Genomic DNA, 20,008 nt, shown 5'->3' with positions numbered 1-20,008 from the left:
CAAACAAACACCATGTATCTTTTACAATATGGAGGAACATGGTTTCCAGGCAATACACAACTTCTCTAGTTGTGAGCTAAAAAACATGAAAAAAAAGGATTTACCTTAAAGCAGCAGGGACAAAAATGAAAATATACTCTCAATTTTTCTAACCCTCAAGCTTTTCCAAAACAGTATGTTTTGAGATAACACAATGCCTTGAGATATGCTTTTGCCCTAAATTTGAACTTTTACCTCAAATGCTGCCATTTAGAATATTATGTCATGTGAGCCACTGTAAATGACAAACATTTTCAGCCATTGCATTTGCAAAGAAAATAAATGGTAGCAGAGAAACAAATAAATTCCCCATATGAACAGCCCCCTTACAATACTGTAAGTGATAGGTTTTTAAATAAGATCAGATTGTCATTTTTTCCTGCTGTAAACTGTACCTTTAAGAAAGAGGATAGCAAGTGTATATGGAATTTAAAAGATTGTTCGAAAATAAAATTTTTTTAAATTAACAGAAATACCATAGAAAACCCATTGTGTTATATATATATATAAATATAAATAAAAATCAAGGAAGAGTTCGACTTAACAGCCTTTTCCCACATATATAACCTTTTCGTGGATGTTAAAGACTGTTCATCAAACCATATCTGGCAGTTAAGGAGCCATTCACACAAATAAGAAATGTCAGATGAATGGAGGAAAACAATGCCTATAGATATATGCTTTTGTTCTAAGCTGAACTTTTACCTAAAATGCTTTTTTAAAATGTGTCAAATGAGCCATTGTAAACGACTCAAACATCTTATTGGATTACATTTATACAGAAAATAAATAGTATCACAGCAAAATAGAGAAATTCCCTGTATAAACAGCCCCATTACAATACAGTAAGTGATAGCTTCTTAAATGGAGGACAGACTGTCCTTTTTCTAGAGTGAACTGTACCTTTAAGAAAGAGGACAGTAAATGTAAATGGAATTTAAAAGATTGTTTGAAAACGTCCCTTTTTTATTATTAACCTTTTAATAAATAACCTTTTATCATGGATGTTAAAGACATTTAATACCATTGATACAAACAAGATACAGTTCTGCAGATAAATGGGAGAAAACAATGCCTTGAGATATGCTTTTGCCCTAAACATGAACTTTTACCTCAAATGCCAGCATTTAGAACATTGTCATGAGCCATTGTAAACGACTCAAATAAAATGCTCAAACATGTTCATCTATTGCATTTACACAGAAAATAATTGGTCGCAGAGAAATTCCCTGTATGAACAGCCCCATTACAATAACGTAAGTGATAGGCACTTAAATGAGGACACAGAGTGGCAATTTTCTGGAGTGAACTGTACCATTAAAGAGAATGGTAAGTGTAAATAGAATGTAAAAGATTGTTAAAAAAAATAATAATAATACTAATAATTATATATATATATATATATATATATATATATATATATATATATATATATATATATATATATATATACACATACATACACACACACACACACACACACACACAGTTAAATTTAATATTTTTGGTGATTCTAGTAATACAGAAACTTTGTCTTTGAGATTCTGCAAAAGAAAAGAAAAAAAGAATAAAACCAGGGAATAAATTATCTGAAGAGCCTTTTCCCCCCACATAAATAACCTTTTTTCATGGATGTTAAAGGTTCATCGAGCCATAGCTGCCAATTAAGGAGCCATTCACACAAACAAGATATGACATATGAATGGGGGAAAACATTGACTTGATATATGCTTTTGCCCTGAATTTGAACTTTTACCTCGAATGCTGCCATTTAGAATATTTTGTCATATTAGCCTCTGTAAACATCTCAGATGTTTTCATTTATTGCACTTACAGAAAACAAATGGTAGCACAGCAAAACAGAGGAATTGTCTGTATGAACAGCCTCCATTATCCTTTATTAAAAGTGCGGACAGCTGTAGGGCAAATGCTTTCTCTGTGACATACGCGCTGTAACAAAACTCATTTACGCCAAGTAAAATCCTGAACCAATTATTTTTCAGTGTGCTCACTATACCACCGGGATGCTCATTCCCAACCTTAAACTGGTTAAACAACATTAATGTGAACGATTTCAAGTTTTAAGATAGATAATTAAATCTTGCATCATTTTTCATTAGGTCTGGCAAACAACCCAGCAGAATTTATCCTTTAAATCCTGTACACAATAAATCATTCATGTCCCAGGTGATCACAGATAAGCATCTGCAAGATTATTTATTTAATATCCTGCTAATGTTCCAGATAGAGACCTTCCAGATTTATTAAGTTAAAATTGGTAATGCGCTTTATACACTCACTGGCCACTTTATCAGGTACACCTTACTAGTACTGGGTTAGACACCTTATTGCCTTCAGAACTGCCTTAATCCTTCGTGGCATAGATTAACAAGGTACTGAAAATATTCCTCAGTGACTTTGATCCATATTGACATATTAGCATCACAGTTGCTGCAGATTTGTCGGCTGCACATTAAACCACTGCCACCACCAGAAAGTACCGTTGAGACAATACAGGATGGACCCATGCTTTAATGTTGTTCACGCCAAATTCTGACCATTCCTACCATCCGAATGTCGCAGCAGAAATAAAAACTTAGATCAGGCAATGTTTTTCCAATATTCTATTGCGCAATTTTAATGAGCCTGTGTGAATTGTAGCTTCAGTTTCCTGTTCTTAGCTGACAAATGCACCCAGTGTGGACTCCTGCTGTTGTAGCCCATCCGCCTCAAGGTTGGACGTGTTGTGCATTCAGGGACGATCTTCTTCAAATCTCAATTGTAATAAGTGGTTATTTGAGTTACTGTTGCCTTTCTATGAGCTCGGACCAGTCTAGCCATTCTCCTCTGACCTCGGGCACCAACAAGACATTTGCGCCCACAGAACTGCCACTCACTGGATATTTTCTTTTTCAGATCATTCTCGGTAAACCCTAGAGATGGTTGTGCATAAAAATCCCAGTAGATCAGTTTCTGAAATACTCAGACAAGCCGGTCTGGCACCAAAAACCATGCCACTGTCACTTAAATCACCCGTCTTCCCCCATTCTGAGGCTCGGTTTGAACTGCAGCAGATTGTCGTGACCATGTTTACATGCCTAAATGCATAGAGTTGTTGCCATGTGATTGGCTGATAAAAAAAAAATTGCATCAAGCAGTTAGACAGGTGTACCTAATAATGTGGCCAGTGAGTATATGTAATTATTGAATAGCTTAAATAAAACAGTACATGTAATTTTTGGCCAATTGTGATTCTATGCACTAAATAAAATTAAACAACCATCATATTTTGCAGAATTAAACAAAAACAGAAAATCTATTCAACCGCAGAACTATAAATCCAGAGAAACTGAACAGTTCCAGGTGGTCTCTTTACTCAAACATGCATTTACACATACAGTACACACACAAAAATCAAATATTCTTATAGGGTGATTTGCTCATATATAAACAGAAATAGTACAATATTATTGAGCACAAGCATTATTTTTTTTTTCTCTAAAGACAAACACAAACCCAGCTTACGCTTTGACTTGACAGATCCTTAGTGTATTGAAGGTGCCATTCAGTCCCAGAAGAGTATGGCTTAAAGCTCACCACAGCATTCCTAACCGTCCCCTTTAATGAATCTGCTATTGATCTGGAGCTACAGACCCACATATAGCCAGACCTCCAGACCCATGGACAGGAAAGCAATCATAATATCCTCTTTCAGTGGCAGGAGTCCTCATGAAACTCCCGAAGGTACAACAAACATTTCTGTAAGGCATTGTTTTGTGCCTAGTACTCACACAAAACAAAAGTAAATAAAATCAAAGACCCCAAGATATTGATTTTTTTTGAACAAGTCTCAAACATACAGTGAATTGAATACAACTTAAAGGGGATCTATTATGCCCCTTTTTAGAAGATGTCAAATAAGTCTCTGAGTGTGTATGTGAAGTTACAGCTCATTATAACCCATGAATAGTTTGTCTCTCTTTAAAACTGCTTCTTTTAGGTCAAGACCAAAATTATACCATTTTGGTGACTGTCGCTTTAAATTCTAATGAGACTGTGCTCTTTTCAAAAGAGGGCGGAGTTACAAATGTCTACAGGTCATTTCACTTCATGCACAGATCGATCAAAATCAGTCTAAGGTCACACTAGTGTTTGTGTGTGCGAAATTCTGTCGTGCGGCACTGCGAAAAGAGGCAGGATTTAATAAGCTTATTAGACATTTTAAAAAGTGAGCGATTGCTCCATGTTTTAAATTTCTGTCCAAAGAGGTCATGTTTTGATCCTCGGTGGTCTCACCCAGTCAAGTTATGCGTTTTCACAGGTCAGAGTTCACCAAGCTTGAACTTTGCACCGCAGCGATCTGCAAAACATAACGCATGACCCTGCATTTTTGGTCTGACGCGTTCGTGTGCGTATGAATGGAAGTCTATGGGAGGAGAAGCCCAGTAAAGCTTTGTTTACAGTAGAGTTTGAGCATGCGATATTCTGTCATGCGGCCCTATGAAAAGGGGGGGTTTAAACAAGCTTAAGACATTTTAAACAAGCGAGCGATTGCTCCATGTTTTAAATTTCTGTCCAGGTCATATTTTGATCTTCGATTGGTCTCACGCAGTCAAGTGATGCGATTTTTGCAGGTCAGAGTTCCCCAAGCTTGAACTTTGCACCGTAGCACCCGGCGAAACTTGACGCATGACCCCACGTTTCCGGTCTGATGCATTCGCGTGCGTATGAATGGAAGTCTATGGGAGGAAAAGCCCAGTGTGACCGCAGCTTCAAACAGTGCATGCCGGTTACAAATTTTGTCTGGCTTGACGCTACCGACACCACATGACTGTCACATGTGGCATCCAAGTACAATGACAGCGCTCTGAGATGAGACGACGGACTCAGCCGGAGCAGCATTTGACGAGCAACTGCAAGGAGAGGGGTCTGGTTGCAGACTTGGTGCAGTGCAATCTGAGCTGCATCCAATGCTTTTTTTAATTCGCTCACCTAATCACAACCCTACCCATCACAGTGATGTCACTCGCTCCATTGAGTGCATCGAGTCTGACATTGCATCGCTGAGTGATGCAATCTCAGCTTGCATCATAAAGGCTGCATCCAGATACTATTGACTGCAGGAGCTGTGATGACGACACATTCCACGATAGGCTGGATTCACCACAGGACAACCACCACGTGTGTTTCAGGTTTATTATTTGACTCATTTCCAAACAAACAATTAACTTGTCATCTCTATTGTACACATACATATTACAAGACTACAATTTTACTGCAGCAATCATCAGCTTTTTTTTTTTTTTTTTTTGTAAAAATAAGCTATTTTTAAAGGCAAGATTGCGTCCAAAGGTTTTTTTTCCTATACTATTTTTATAAAGACAATTTAATGTAGGCCTATTCAGCTCCATAAACAATTTAAATTATTTTGTTAAATAACTAAATTAGCTCAACTAAGTCTTACAGACCTGTAACAAGTTATTCTTGATCATGACAAAGCTAATTTTAGAAAATCAAAAATAATTTGTTAATAAAATAATTTTATCCTGTCAATTTAAAAGTAACATTGATATCTCTGGCTCTTTCTGTTAAATTTCTACTGAAAGTGTAACACTTATTTTTGGGAATGCTCTTTAGTTCAATCTTCTTGGATTAATGTAAATGCTTTTGTTATCCAAAATATTTTCAAATCACATTTATAAAATGGTATATAAAAGCATGTTTTTTTTTTTTTTGCATAAACTTATTGGGAATTTGTAGATTCATAAATAAATGTAAACCCCTTTATAGCATATTCAAACAAGCTGCTACAGTGTTAACATACCATTCAACATTTAGTACCCTAAAGAGTGGTTTAAACTTCTATAATTTGTACTTATTGCTTTGTTAAATAGGCCCATTCATTAATATTTATTTTCATGTGCCCTCTTGTCCTTCTCAAATTATACTTTATAGGCTACTCAAATGTAATTAATGATTGAAACTCTAGTTTTGGTTGAAATAAATAAATTCATCACTCCATGTGATGTCATCATACAGTAAACTACGAGACCCGAAGTGTCCAACCTGACAGCCTCATTATCATCTCTGCCCCCGCCTGCACTCAGCTAATCTCATTGTCTTCCGGCTGCAGCCATGTTTCAATGTTGAACGCACCGTGTATGTGAGCAAAATAGGTGGTTGCATCTCACTAATGAGAGGGGCTTTCCACCTCTGATGACAAGTACAAAGGGAGGATGTCCAACAAATGGTCTCTGCAAACTGTAAAAATGATCATTACAAAAAAATAAAATAAATAAATTTTTACTATCAGAGGCTGGTTATATTCACACACTTTCCACACAAGTGTTTAAATTCTGTGATTTGCACAATAGGCACCCTTTAATAAAAAATAAATAAATTTGACATAAGGCAAGAAGTCCTATTATTAGCATTTTTATTTTGTTGCTACAATATTCATACGAAAATGCTTGTCACAATGACAAACTCATACATGTGAACAGAAATGCACATCAGCCTACATAAAATTTAACCTGCAAGCCCTTTTAACTAAAACACACAGGTGATGAAACATGACATCTATCCATACATAACAGACCCAATCTGAGAAACCTTAAACACACAATATACACTGTTCTACTTACGGTAACACGTTTAAAGGATTATGTCTGATTGTAAAGAGAAACCGAATAATGCCCAGTGCACAGTGTATTGGTGCTGAGGTACCAGGATCAGGCACTTGAGTATACAGAACTCTGCCAAAAAATGGGGCAAGTTTCCAGTTAGAGGCAGAGCTTAACGGACTTTTTTTTTTTTGGCAGTGATAAAATGTACTTGCTCTACTTGGTCGACACTATAAAAAATGAAAAATAAAATGTTTTGTATCATTAAATTAGCATATAAATAAGTAGTAATGGCATTTACACACCTGCAAATTAAATGAATATATGAACAAATATATAAATAAATGGAGCTTCTGCAAAGCCTGTTGTGAGACACAAAGCAGCCACCACAGAGACTGCAGGACTTATGTAGGTCGACTAAGGGTGCGTGAATAGGAACACTAAATTGCATCACAGAACAATTGTCAACACATTCATTGTGCTAAAATTGACAAAACAAACATTCACAATCAAATCAAATAACACCACAACTAGGGAAGAGTGGGAAAAGATGTGTCAATCTGTCATCCATTAATTGTTATTCTAGGTCATACGTTTAAAAAGGACTGGACTTTTTACATGTACATTAGGAAGCTGTGTGAGGGATGCACAAGTAGTACATTTTGATGCTAAACCTATTAATGGTTCTGGGCTGTTTGCTGGTCAACCCTCTGAAAATGTAAATTTGGACACTCAACAGCTATAGATCACAAATTTAAAAAAGTTTGGTCTACACTGGACAAAGGCCAACTAAAACGAGTCAACACAATCTGACAGCAATTCACAATTTTTGATTTAGTGGGTAATTTGCATGAATTCATACCATCTCAATCATTCAGTTTAGTATGATTTGCTCAATACCAGATAATGGTTGAGTTTAGGGGCATGGTTGGGTGTTACGCCTCAATTAAAAAAATAAAAAAATAAAAATTCAAATTTTCGTACGACTCAACTCGTACGAATTCGCCATAAACCAAAAATACGTTTCCGTATGGGATCAAGCTGAATGAGAACAAACGTTCTGCATTAATGCAGAAGGCAGTATTCTGTAATGGACCCTTTCACAAGACTGTTATGAGGAGTTTAACGATCATCATCATAATTTTAAATTCTAGAAAGTTTAATATTTTGACAAAAAAAAAAAAAAAAAACATGAACACTTAGATGCATGTATTATATCATCTTTCCGTCAAATTACAAAAAAAAACAAATAAATAAAATTAAAAAATTAAAAAAAACTCTTTTAGCCAGATGGGAAGCGACATATGGAACAAACCAAACAAACTAGCCCATCAGATGTTCAGAGAAGGCCGGACACTGCCTAGAGGTTGACTGCCTGCTAGTTGTATCCCACCTTTTAGCTCAAGTACAACAACTGATCAAATGCAAGTGCGAACCTTGTAATCAATGTGTTGTTTAGGATCGGTTTTTAGAGACTGAGATTTAAGCAACATTTGAATCAATAAATCTTACATGGGTTTGTTGTCCGTGTATAATAGATTCTTTTTTTTTTTTTTAAATATTAAATATTTTTTTTTAGTCATTTTGTTTTTACGCAAAAAAAATTGATAACTAAAATGAGAACAAAATGTATTAATAAATTACATAAGATTCCAAAAATCTAGCACTTTTCTAGTTATTAAAAGGGAACATGAAAACAGAGCAGCAGCAGCTGATGGCATGGTTTGATGTTTGTCAACCAAACAGCAGAGGGAGAAGTGTACAACTCCCACCTACACAGAAGTTTTTAACATTCTGCAAGTACTGATTTAAAAAAAAAAAAAAAAAAAAAATATAGCCATTCTTGGCCAATTCTGGCACATTTCACAATAATGTTTATTAATGTGAATTGACCCTGTAAACAAATAAAGGATAAATTTTAAAACTGTTAATTTTGTTTTAACAAAATGAATATGCGATTAAACCAAAATGTGACAGACAAATGAATATGAATATATATATATATATATATATATATATATATAAATAAATAAATATATATAAATAAAGAATAAACAATGTTCGAGAGAAGGCTCAAACTTGGCATAAATAATATTTTTCCCTTTAAGAAAACAAACACGAAAAAGCCAATTATTAGCGGGTATATGTACTGCTTGTTTGCTGTGATGGGATCATATTTGGTACAACTACTTGAAAATCTGGAATCTGAAGGTTAAAAAAAATGAAAATAATAAAAAAATACATACATACCATACATACATACATGCATACATACATACATACTAATCATTTTTGCATAAATTCAAAATCAATATTTGACTCAAATAACATATTTTTGGCTTTTCCAACAAATATACCCCTTCTACTTAAAGGGGTGGTCCAGAATGTTATTTTTAAGGCTTGGTTGTGTTAATAAGATGCAAAGCAATGTGTGCTCATGTTTAACTTGAAGGAAATCGTGTTATTTTTTCATAAATCTCACTTTGATTATACACAGCTACTCAGCTAACATGAAAACGACTGTCATATTTCCTAGTTCCTCTAAAAGGCCCACCCTCAAGTGACTCTGATTGGTCATCATCATAATATGCTGTGATACGCCGATCGGCTTCACGTCACGCCCTGACAAGCACGCGCGTTTTGTGTAAACAGTCAGTCAGTCAGTCAGTCAGTCAACACGTGTCTGTAACGAGTGAAAATGGGATGCGGCTCCTTTAACTGTTTCTGTGCCTTTTAGTGTGTTTATGCGTGTATACGATGAAGTATTTGTAACACGAGAAGCGCATGTGCGCGGGAGAGATTTTTATTGTTCTTTTTCTCTCATGCTCGGATTAAGTTATTTTCTATGGTGACAGAATAAAGCACAAGATGTGAGATGAGACCTTTGTGAGCCTGGATTGATTTGTTTTTGATGTTACACTCCAGTTGGGAAATCATTGCTGTATTTTTTTAAATCAATGCGTTACAGGACGTCTTTCATGCATATGCGGAATATGCCTGTGTAAGTAACATGAATCGTTCACATATCTTTTGCGACTTTATTGTCCGAGTTGTAAAACGCATAGCATAGCTGCCTATAGAGAGAAATTCTGCCGTCTCACACAGAGAGACGCAGATGCTGGCCAAGAGTGCGTGTATGTGTATGTGTGTGTGTGCGTTTACAGCCGTTTGATAAATATGGATTTGTAACGTTAGCTAAGTCGTTAGCGGTTACCATAATTTCCCGTTGTTTACATCTTTGCTACAACACACCGTTAAAGTTAGACACTGTACATGTCATGATCAATTTTAACAAATAAAAACACTTACAGGTCATGACTCAGAGTTCACAGCGTCTCCTTGCTCCATCTTTGAGGAGATTTTAACTGAATCCAGCACTGAACTGGGAGAGATTCTGGAAGCTGTGTTTTGTCAAATCATGCTTGCTATGTATTTTATAGTTCTCTGGAACATAATTAATATTGAACTGTAAGCACTTCTGTGTTTGGGTCGTGTCATTTGGAAGCCCAACAACAGAAACAGAACAGCTCTGTGGAAACAGCAGGATGGCATTTCTCTCTCTGCAGTAACGTTACAGCGCCTCTGGCCACGGCCTTTACCTGCGCAGTGTGGGATGCGCAATAACGAACTTTTGTGATCTCACAGGGGGCGGAAGTATTTTTTGTAGTCCCCAAAATTCGTTAATTGTAGGCGTTGCTAAGCTAACTCTGTACAAATCAAGGTCTCCCTTTGCATTAAACTTTGAATATTTTACATTCAGAGATGCTGTTTATGTTCACACAGCTACATTACACATCAACTGAAGTTTAAAATATAATATCGTAGTGGACCACCCCTTTAAGAATTTTGTGGTTCAGGGTTACAAACATAAATGTAAAATTCATTTAAAAAGTAAGAAACGAAAATGTCTTCTTCTGAAAAGGTCAAAACTTTGACCTTTAGTTCAAACAGTAGAGTCTGTTAATAAAACCAAGTTCATGGGTTTGATTACCTGGTAAAAAAAAAAAAAAAAAAACTATACTTTTAATACAATGCAAGTCACATGGGATAAAAGCACCTGGCCAATGTCCACTTGTTTACCTAAAAGACAAATTCAGCAAAAGACACATCTTGCCCCACTTTCCCTTATAAGGCTTGCTGTTGTGCCATCACTGTGCCAAACACATTTCCTCCTACACTACATTGACTGATGCTAGAGAACAGTGCTGATTGTGTCAAAGTCCTTACTAATCTGAGAGCTACTTGGCAAAGACTTGAGGTACTCCAGATGTCTCCTGGCATCTTCCTGGTTATGCCGTACGTAATAGATGACATAAGCAATAACCATTGTGAACCAACCAAACATGGTAACAAACATGGCAACATCAGTTGTCTTATGGTGGAAGTTACAAAAGTTTATGCCTGAATCCAAGACTTGGATGACAGGTTTGCCTGCGTACTTTTCTTGATCGGAGGTGTGGCAGCTCACCTCGTTCACCGTCTCAGGGTCCAGGCGAAGTTCACGTAAAACCTCCTGCAGAGTACACTCACAGTGCCACGGATTATTAGACAGGCTGATTTTGGCATGAAGCCGAGCAAAGGCCTCCTTGGGGACACCTTGCATGTGATTATGGGACAGGTCGAGCGTCCGCAAGCTCTCGCTGACACCCTTAAATGCCCCAGCGTCCACGGTTTCAATAGCATTCCTCGACAAGTCCAGCTCTTGGAGCCAGGGCAGGTTTTTGAAAGCCTGGTTTGGTATTTTGGTGATATGATTGGAGGAGAGTTGAAGCGACACAGTATCGTGCGGAAGGTCAGGAGGAATTTCTTCTAGGTTTCGAGAAGAGCACTGCACTACTGTTAAGCTATTCCTCTCAGAGCAGTGGCAGCTCTTGGGACAAGCAAAACTCGGCACGCTCAGACAAATCACGGCTAAAAGCAATCTGAAGATAAGGGGACAGCCATGAGGGATGAAGACTTTCCTTAACACATAAGCCCCTGCAGGGAAAGTCATGTCCAGCTACTTTCGGAATGCTCTACAGTTCAAGGGCAGTCATCATTAATCCATGCCATATCGGAAAAAAATTAATGAATAAACATTACAGGTCAGGGTGTCGTTCCAACAGCGGGAGTTTTCCCTTATTAACACCCCGTGAACACGTGTAGACGAGTGGTTTTAATTCTCAGGTGTTTGAAGACATTGTGAGTTTCCTGGAGAAAATCCAAACGATTCCATCAACATCTGAGAGGCAATTAAACATTTGAGAGGGAAATGTTCTACAGCCAAGTTTTAATTAGAAACCAAAAGCAGAAGAAAGATGTGAAGAGGGCTCCGTTCACTAGAAATCCCTCCTGCCGGCTTTGGAAACTGCAAGAACAAAGCAGAGCAAAAAGAATGACCCACACAAAAAGACACGGTGAATTAAATTCACAGTTGATCAATTTAAATATGAATTAAGAATGGATTTAAAGTTGCAGTTCACCCACAACTTACAATAGATGTCTTTCCTAACCTGCATTACTGTTTTGACTCTGCAGAAAATATAACTGTCCATAATAAAAAGTTAACGCTAGGTAAAACTTTTTGAAAAAAAAAAAAAAAAAATTGCCTCATGAACTTAAAGGATAGTTCACCAATAAAATTACTAGAAAGACTCACCCTCAAGTGAATAAATCTTTCCAATAAACACTAAAGAAGCTGAAAACATGCGACCTTTAAAATGCATTGTATGAAATACAAATACTACAGTCAATGGTTACAGGTTTACAGCTTTCTACAAAATTTATTTTGTGTTCAACAGTAGAAAGTCAGTCAAACAAGGTTTGGAACAAGCGAAGGGTGTGTACAGTAAATTACAGAACTTTCAGTTTTCTTTAAACTAGGGCTGCTCAATATTTCAGCATCGATATCACAATGTGATCATTCGTAATATTAACATTGCAGGATATATGCAATATTACATTTGTATAATAATCAATTGCATGTGTTTATTTTAATGCCTGTAATTGTAGATTGACTTTAAAAGCATTCTTGTATAATAAATTATACCAACTGTGATACAATTCATTTTATTGAATATTTTTTTATTAGCTACAATTCATTTTATTGAATAATTCTCATCACTCAGTAACTGTACTTGAACACTGTTAGACTCAGGTCATAATCAAGCACTTTATTTTAATTGTCTTTTTGATCGCATTTACAGATTGTCATGCATGAAAACACCCACAACACATTCAAATACAGAAATGCACAGCAAATAGCACAGCCCACAATCATAATGTGTTGGGGACCCCAAAATGTTTATAGATTGTTTATTAGCTTTTATAAACATTAATTCATCCCTGACACATGCATGAAAATACAACACATGCAAATACAGAAATGCACTGCAAATAGCACAAACAATAAAAATGTGTCGGGGACCCAAAAAGTTTGTAGATTGTTTATTAGATTTTATGGAGATGCATATAGTGAACTTTAATTCATCAATTTCTGACTAAACACATGCTTGAAAATACAACACATGCAGATACAGAAATGCACTACAAATAGCAGACAACAACGAAAATGTGTTGGGGGACCGCCAAATCGTTCTAGATTGTTTATTAAATTAAATAGTAAATGTTAATTCATCAATCTCCGATGAAACGCGTGCATTAAAACACAACACATGCAAATACAGAAATGCACTACAAATAGTACAGACCACAACGAAATGAGTCAATGAACCCCCAAAAAGTTTAGATTGTTTATTAGAATTTACGCATATGCAAATGGTAATAATTCAATCAATCTCTGACTAAACACGTGCATGAAAACACAACACATGCAAATACAGAAATGCACTGCAAATATCACAGACCACAACGAAAATCTGTTTAGGACCGCAAAAATTGTAAAAATTGTTTATTAGATTATATGGAGATGCAAATAGTAAACATCAATTCATCAATCTTGGACTAAACGCATGAAAATACTCACAACACATGCAAATACAGAAATGCACTGCACATGGACAACAACAAAACTGTGTTGGGGGACTACGGTTAAGCGATATGGCTAAAATGCAATCTCGAGAATTATTTTACATATTGATTGATAAAAATGCATATTTCGATTTAAGTTGTTAAGGCTTCCAGATTTGAAAAGAGACTCCAACAATGACTGAAGCCATAAATTTAGAGGGTCCATTAAAATTTTATAACTTTTTCGGCCAATATTTTTGGTAGCCGAAAATTTGTTACATTTCCTATATGATGAAAAGCCTGTCAAAACAGTTTCAGAGGAAGACAGGTCAGTTTAGACTTAACAGAAAAATGGAAAATAAGATACATCGGGTAAAAAGGGGGGTTAAAAAGCCAATCCCAGACTGTCCTTATAGTAGGGCAACATCAACACGCGTTTAGATTTCCACTGTTGCACATTTCTGCCATGTGATAGGATTAGATCAATATAGAAAAGTCATGGCTTATCATTGTTATTTACATAAATTGCGATCCGATATAGTATTGTTTATCGGCACAGCCCTACAGGGGACCTCAAAGTTTATAGATCATTTATTAAAATTTAAGGAGATTCCAATAGTAAACAAATTAATCAATCTCTGACTTAACATGCATGAAAATAATCAAAATCCATGCATATACAGAAAAGAACAGCAACTAGAACAGACCACAACGAAAAGGTGTTAGGTACCCCAAAAATTAAGATTGTTTACTGATTTTATGGAGATGCACCAGAGAAATTGAATAGCGATATTAAGTAACCTGATGAAATTATTCATATTGCAATATTTATTGCAAAATAAAAAAATGGCAATGTTACATTTTTCCAGAATCGTGCAGCCATAAACTATTCCTTTGGAACTTTCAAAGCAATATCCAAAAAAAAAAAAAAAAAAAAAAAAAAAAAAAAAAACCACCCGCTCTGACCTCAAATGGTTTCAACCATGACCAAATCAACTTTAGCCAAGTCTTATAATATTGCAGATGAATACATATGTTATGCTTCATATAATCCAATTATATTAGAAAGGCCTGATTTATTAAAACAAATCAATTTCTCATTTGCTCCATAGCAGCACAATGCTCAATTGTTATGAGGAACTCTAATGATGAAACGAAAACAAATACATAACGAATGTAATATCCAAATTAATTTGCCCAGAAATGTTGTCATTTACTCATCCTAAAATAATTAAAAACCCTCAAGTCATTTTCTTAAGTGAAATATAAAAGATCACAGGCAAATAGGAAGAACATTGAAATGCTAAATATTTCCGAACTCCAAGAGGGAAAAAAAGCCATACAGTAGGATAGAAGTGTCCATCTATCAAACAAATGTTCAAGTAACATATACATTTACACTATACACCAGAGAAGAATTAAAAATAAAAATAAAAAGCAAGGTTGAGGTTCAAAATATTTTTATTTGTGGATGCATTTAAGCAAGCAGCACAATGAACTCTGTGTACTGTGCTGATCAATCACGACTGCCCTTTGAGGAACCAGTCTACAGGGATAGCTTGCACTGTCAAATCCACCTCTGCTGAGACAGCAACTCATCTTACAAGCGCCTGTAAGAAAATAGTAATTTGCCATAGGCATGATGCAGTGAAGCGACTTTCTTTTCAGTTAAACTTTGTCACAGGTAGCACTTGAGACATGTGGAATGCATCATTTTGAAAATGTCGAAAGATAAGATTAATTCCCCGTCTATGTACAGCAAGAATAAGCAACATGGCTCATGAATAATTGCTGTATCAGCTGGAGCTCACTAAGAGAAGTTGATTATTGTGAGGGATGCAAAAAAAAAAAAAAAAAAGCTATGTTAGGTATCCAGTAGGATCCATGCAAGTAATGTTTAATTAGTGTGTTGGGATTTGGGTGATATAGTGACTATAACTCCAGCAAGCACAGATGTTGCATTTTGGTTGCAGGAATCTCAGTAGAACATTTAAAAACAATCATTGATGGAAATTTCTAGATTTTATTTAGCCTTAAAAATGATAATTTTATTATACATTTCTGCTTTGGAAACAAAACCTGATCAAACTACAATGTGTTCGGGTTTGCTATAATCAGTGATTTAACCCTTGTCTAACGTTTAAATAGACTACACTTTCGTTATGTTGGTGGCCGTTTTTGCCCTATTGACTTTTATCATGAGGACATTTGTTGATTGCAAAGACATGACATTATTTAATCATGCATTCTTGACTAGTGTTTTCCCTGTTTGGGAAGAGGTCAAACTTCATTTGTACTGTTGATCATGAGTTGGCAGCATTAACTCATTAGATAGGCCTGTCATCTGGTTTTTATGTGGATTTCCATAGAATAAAACTGCATATTATAGAGTCCATGCATAAATACACTTACCATGTTTACCATGTTCTGAGAGCAGAGCTGCTTTTAATTTTCTCATACATTAAGGTATGTGTGCAAAGGTCTCACTCACACATGCCCTCACACACTACACATCATTTAACCACAAATTTTTTTTAATCCATAAACTAAGCTTTTTGCACGGCAACTGATAATCAACAGTATTTTTTTTTTTTTTTTTTTTAGATTTAGTGCTTTCCAACAGGGATAACTAGCAACAATAAAGAATGCATGATTATATGATGTCAAATTTACAATTAAAAAATGTCATTATAATGGAAGTCAACGAGGCAAAAACAGCCACCAACATAACTAAAGGGTAGTGTATTGGCAACTATTTTATTATTTTTTTTAAATTTTCAAAACATTTTTACAAAATATGCATTAAAATAAGATGTTACCAAGTAGTCCATTTGCTAAAAAAATAAATAAATAAAGTTGTGGCCAAATTAGGACTCAGTTTTAATGATTACATGCAGCTCTCCTAATTTATTGTCTTAGATAAAGTGAGATCTCCACTTAACTATCATACTTGGAGCAAAAATGTGCTTGATGAATATAAAAATAAAAGCATCAGATTCAGTATAGATGGATCACAATTCAAAGAATCAGTACTCTGTATCAGAAGCAAAAATCCTGATCGGAGCAACCCTAAATATCACCCAAGAGTGGATGAAAACATCCCAAACAGCACAGGATAGCCTACCTTTCAAACAAAGTTAATTGCACAGGTACAAACGCATAATTTAGAAGGTTTAAACCGGGGGTCACCAACCCTTTTCCTGGAGAGCTACCTTCCTGCAGATTTTAGTTGCAACCCTGACCAAACACACCTGTTTGTAATTATCAAGTGTTGCTTTAGGTACTATTAATTGGTTCAGGTGTGTTTGATCAGGGTTGGGACTGAATTCTGCAGGAAGGTAGCTCTCCAGGAACAGGGTTGGTGACCCCTGGTTTAAACCAAATATCTGTCCAAGACAGGACATTTAACAATCAATATTTAAACTTTAGTGAATATAACTGCTTTTAAATAGTTTCAGTCATAGCATAATGTTAATGTCAACTGAGATTAAATACATTTTCTAAATGAATGCAGAAGAAAAAACATCTCCCGCGGGGGAAAATGTGACAAGCAGCCGATGGGTGTCTGAGAGGAGGTGGTTTCTGAGGTAAGACAATTTTACCTCAAGGCGAATTATATCAATATCTTAAAAATAAATGAAAATAGACTATGGTCATGACACACGGTCATGTCAACGGAATATAAAAATAAACACGAATTATGCAGGCTACAAAGCTGAGCTTTGTACAAAATCTGAGCAAACTATAAAGAAATACAAAAAGACAACACTGGAGTGAACTACATCTCCCCTGCCTCTCATTGTTGAACATGTGTTCAACGCTTTACACTGAAAATGTAGGCTACGTGACAACATAACGGCGGCATAGGACGGCTATTGTTTTAAGACTGGACCAAACGCTTTGAAAACAACTGACTGCGTCCAAGAAAGAAACGCTAAAGTGATAAGAAAAACAGAGTCTTTAAAGAGTCCCCCTATTTAGAGATAGCGTGGGGGAAATAGGCTAGAGCCGTTTCCAAACAAATCCGAACACAGCTCTTTAATCAATAGATACAACCAATTTAATCTCAATTATTTCGCTTGAGAAACATTGAGAAATTAAATAAAAAATGTACACTTTCTACTATTAAAAAATGCTGGCGAGGCATGAATGTTAACTTAATCACTGCTCAAACGGATGACTTAAAACATAAAATAAACTAAAATATCAATGAAATAGAATGGCAACAAACAAACAAAGACAACGTAAGACATAACCCATTACTTTCCTCAATGAGTTACAACTTTAAGCGTTTTATGTATGGTTTCAAGTGATTAAGGCGGCGTTTGTAATATAAATAGTACGTATCACAATGACTTACCATACTTGTTGATAGTTGGGTGCACGAGTCGCCTTTGCAGTGAGAGTAAACGTGAAGAGCCAAAGCAAATATAAGACCGCCGCCCTGCGCTCATTGGAGAGGCTGGTGCGCGCGCTCCACCTGCATCTCGCTGACTGTGATAGAGGTGGGGATTTCGATTCGTCCCGGTGACTCGAATCTTTAGAATCGGTTCACCCAAAGATCTGTTCATTGGTTCGTTTAGTGGACTTTTTGGAAACAGTTCACTAAATAGATTCGCCAGCTGTTCAGTGATGTGATCTGTAGGTGATGCACAATATATCAAGCTGGAGTCAAGTGAGAGTTGTTTTGAACGATTTACTTTATATAAGAGCAGCCTGTTCCTGGAGATCTACCTTCCTGCAAAGTTTAACTCCAAGCCTGATCAAACACACCTGAACCAATTAAATATGACCTGAACAGCACTTGGTAATTACTGGCAGATGTGTTTGATATGGGTTGCAACTGAAACCTGGAAGGTAAATCTCCAGGAACAAGGTTGAGCACCCCTGCTTTATATGAACACTTTGGGCTACCTGATTTTTGTTCCTGCCCAAGTCATGTGTTATACTCTTTAAAAATTACGGTAAGGTAAAAATGTTGGTTTGCAAACAAACTTTGTTTAATGGAGTTTTAAAAATTATTATTTATGGGATTTAAGAATTTATTACATATAAAAAATGTTAATTAATGCCTTCACAACACATTGTGCATTTACACATGTTTAAACAGCAACTGATTTTTTTCTTTTACAACACTGTTATTCTTTAAACACTGAAAAAAATATTTCTGCAAAACTCTTGCAAACAATTTATGTGTTTCATTTAAACAAACAAATTAAACTTATTAATGTTCAAACTATTTTATTTGTTTAAATTCAGCCCAAATATATTGTTTACAACCACTCAGCATAAAAAAAATTATATTTTTTTTCAGTGAACATGTTTGATAAAATATTATTAAGACACATAAAAGAGTACATACGATGAGGTGTAATCTGAAAAATAAATTGTAAAATAACAGAAACTGTATTTTTTTTGTCCTGTGTGTAACATGACTAATCTAGACAGTACTTTAAATAATATCAAACTTTAAACATGTCCCTAAAAAGTAAAATTTTTAATCACAAAATCAGATTTTTGATTATCAAAAGTTGTCAAAGCAGAGATCACGGTCCAATAATCCAACTCAAAAGTATAAACATCTGTGAATCACTGAAAAAATACATTCACACAACTGTTTTTAGTACAATAACAAAAAATGTAATGGCAGCTTATTATCGTTTTTTAGTACAAAAATTTATTTAAGCAAAACAGACAATATTTTATTAAAATATACTGTACTATTAATTTCATTTTCAGCACTTCTCAGAGCAGAGATCAAAATCAAATAATAACATTTTTAAGCTCAAATGAACGTAAATCACAAACTGTGACTTTCTTCAAACATCTCTGTAAGAAAAAAACTAAAATTGCAACATTTCTTCCCAAAGTTATTAAATTATGTTTTAATATTCTGGAAGTTCCTTCAACATTTGCATATTTCTGAAGTGAACATTCTCTCATAGTAAACTTCTTCACAGTATTCGCCTGACCTAAACACCAGTGTAAATACAGCTTATTCAATCATTTAATCAATATGCTAAAATATTAATAGCATTCACTGCGCGTTTTGCAATAACATACTTGAAACCATTCACTCAGGCTTTTATAGATTTCAACAGCAAGGACCTGATTGTTGAGAAATGATTCAGCAGCTATAATTCAAATCCCTCATCATGGACTTAGAATAGCAAACATCTCCCCTTTTGGCAGGACTGCAGAGGATAAAATGACTCAACATAATGAGTAGTCTGTCAGTGACAGCTGACAGGTCAGACCGCACAGGATGGGGAGACTACTTGTCAAAACCTTGCTCATGTACCATACGCACAAGTCTTATGCAACTGGGTGCACTGTACTGTGAAATGTAGATAAACAATACTTATTATTATCATTATCATTTTTTTCTTGCATTACTG

General features: G+C 35.5%; 1 protein-coding gene across 2 annotated transcripts; it reads right to left on the bottom strand.

Annotated features, from left to right (window-relative positions):
• Positions 1 to 6,458: 6,458 nt before the first annotated feature.
• lrrc3 (leucine rich repeat containing 3) lies at positions 6,459 to 18,287 on the bottom strand. 2 transcript variants are annotated; one of them, XR_015498684.1, is made up of 3 exons: positions 17,971 to 18,287; positions 10,496 to 12,009; positions 6,459 to 9,027 (listed from the first exon to the last, which is right to left on the bottom strand). XR_015498684.1 is itself a non-coding variant. In NM_001113642.1 (2 exons), exon 2 carries the CDS (start codon positions 11,653 to 11,655, stop codon positions 10,855 to 10,857), a length of 801 nt encoding a protein of 266 aa, NP_001107114.1. In that variant the 5' UTR covers positions 11,656 to 12,009; positions 17,971 to 18,013. The 2 variants fall into 2 exon arrangements, 1 of the variants encoding a protein (NP_001107114.1); NM_001113642.1 differs by lacking the exon at positions 6,459 to 9,027 and having other exon boundaries at positions 10,855 to 12,009; positions 17,971 to 18,013.
• Positions 18,288 to 20,008: the final 1,721 nt, after the last annotated feature.

This window comes from Danio rerio, chromosome 9 (genome assembly GCF_052040795.2).
Source record: "Danio rerio strain M-AB ecotype USA chromosome 9, GRCz13ab, whole genome shotgun sequence".
NCBI classification, from domain to species: Eukaryota; Metazoa; Chordata; class Actinopteri; order Cypriniformes; family Danionidae; genus Danio; species Danio rerio.
Note: the sequence above shows the minus strand (reverse complement) of the source record. Positions and strands in the feature narration are given on the sequence as shown.

What these genes read in the sequence shown, in the direction of transcription:
- lrrc3 (NM_001113642.1), bottom strand. Translation starts at nt 11,655, where the DNA reads ATGACTTTCCCTGCAGGGGCTTATGTGTTAAGGAAAGTCTTCATCCCT.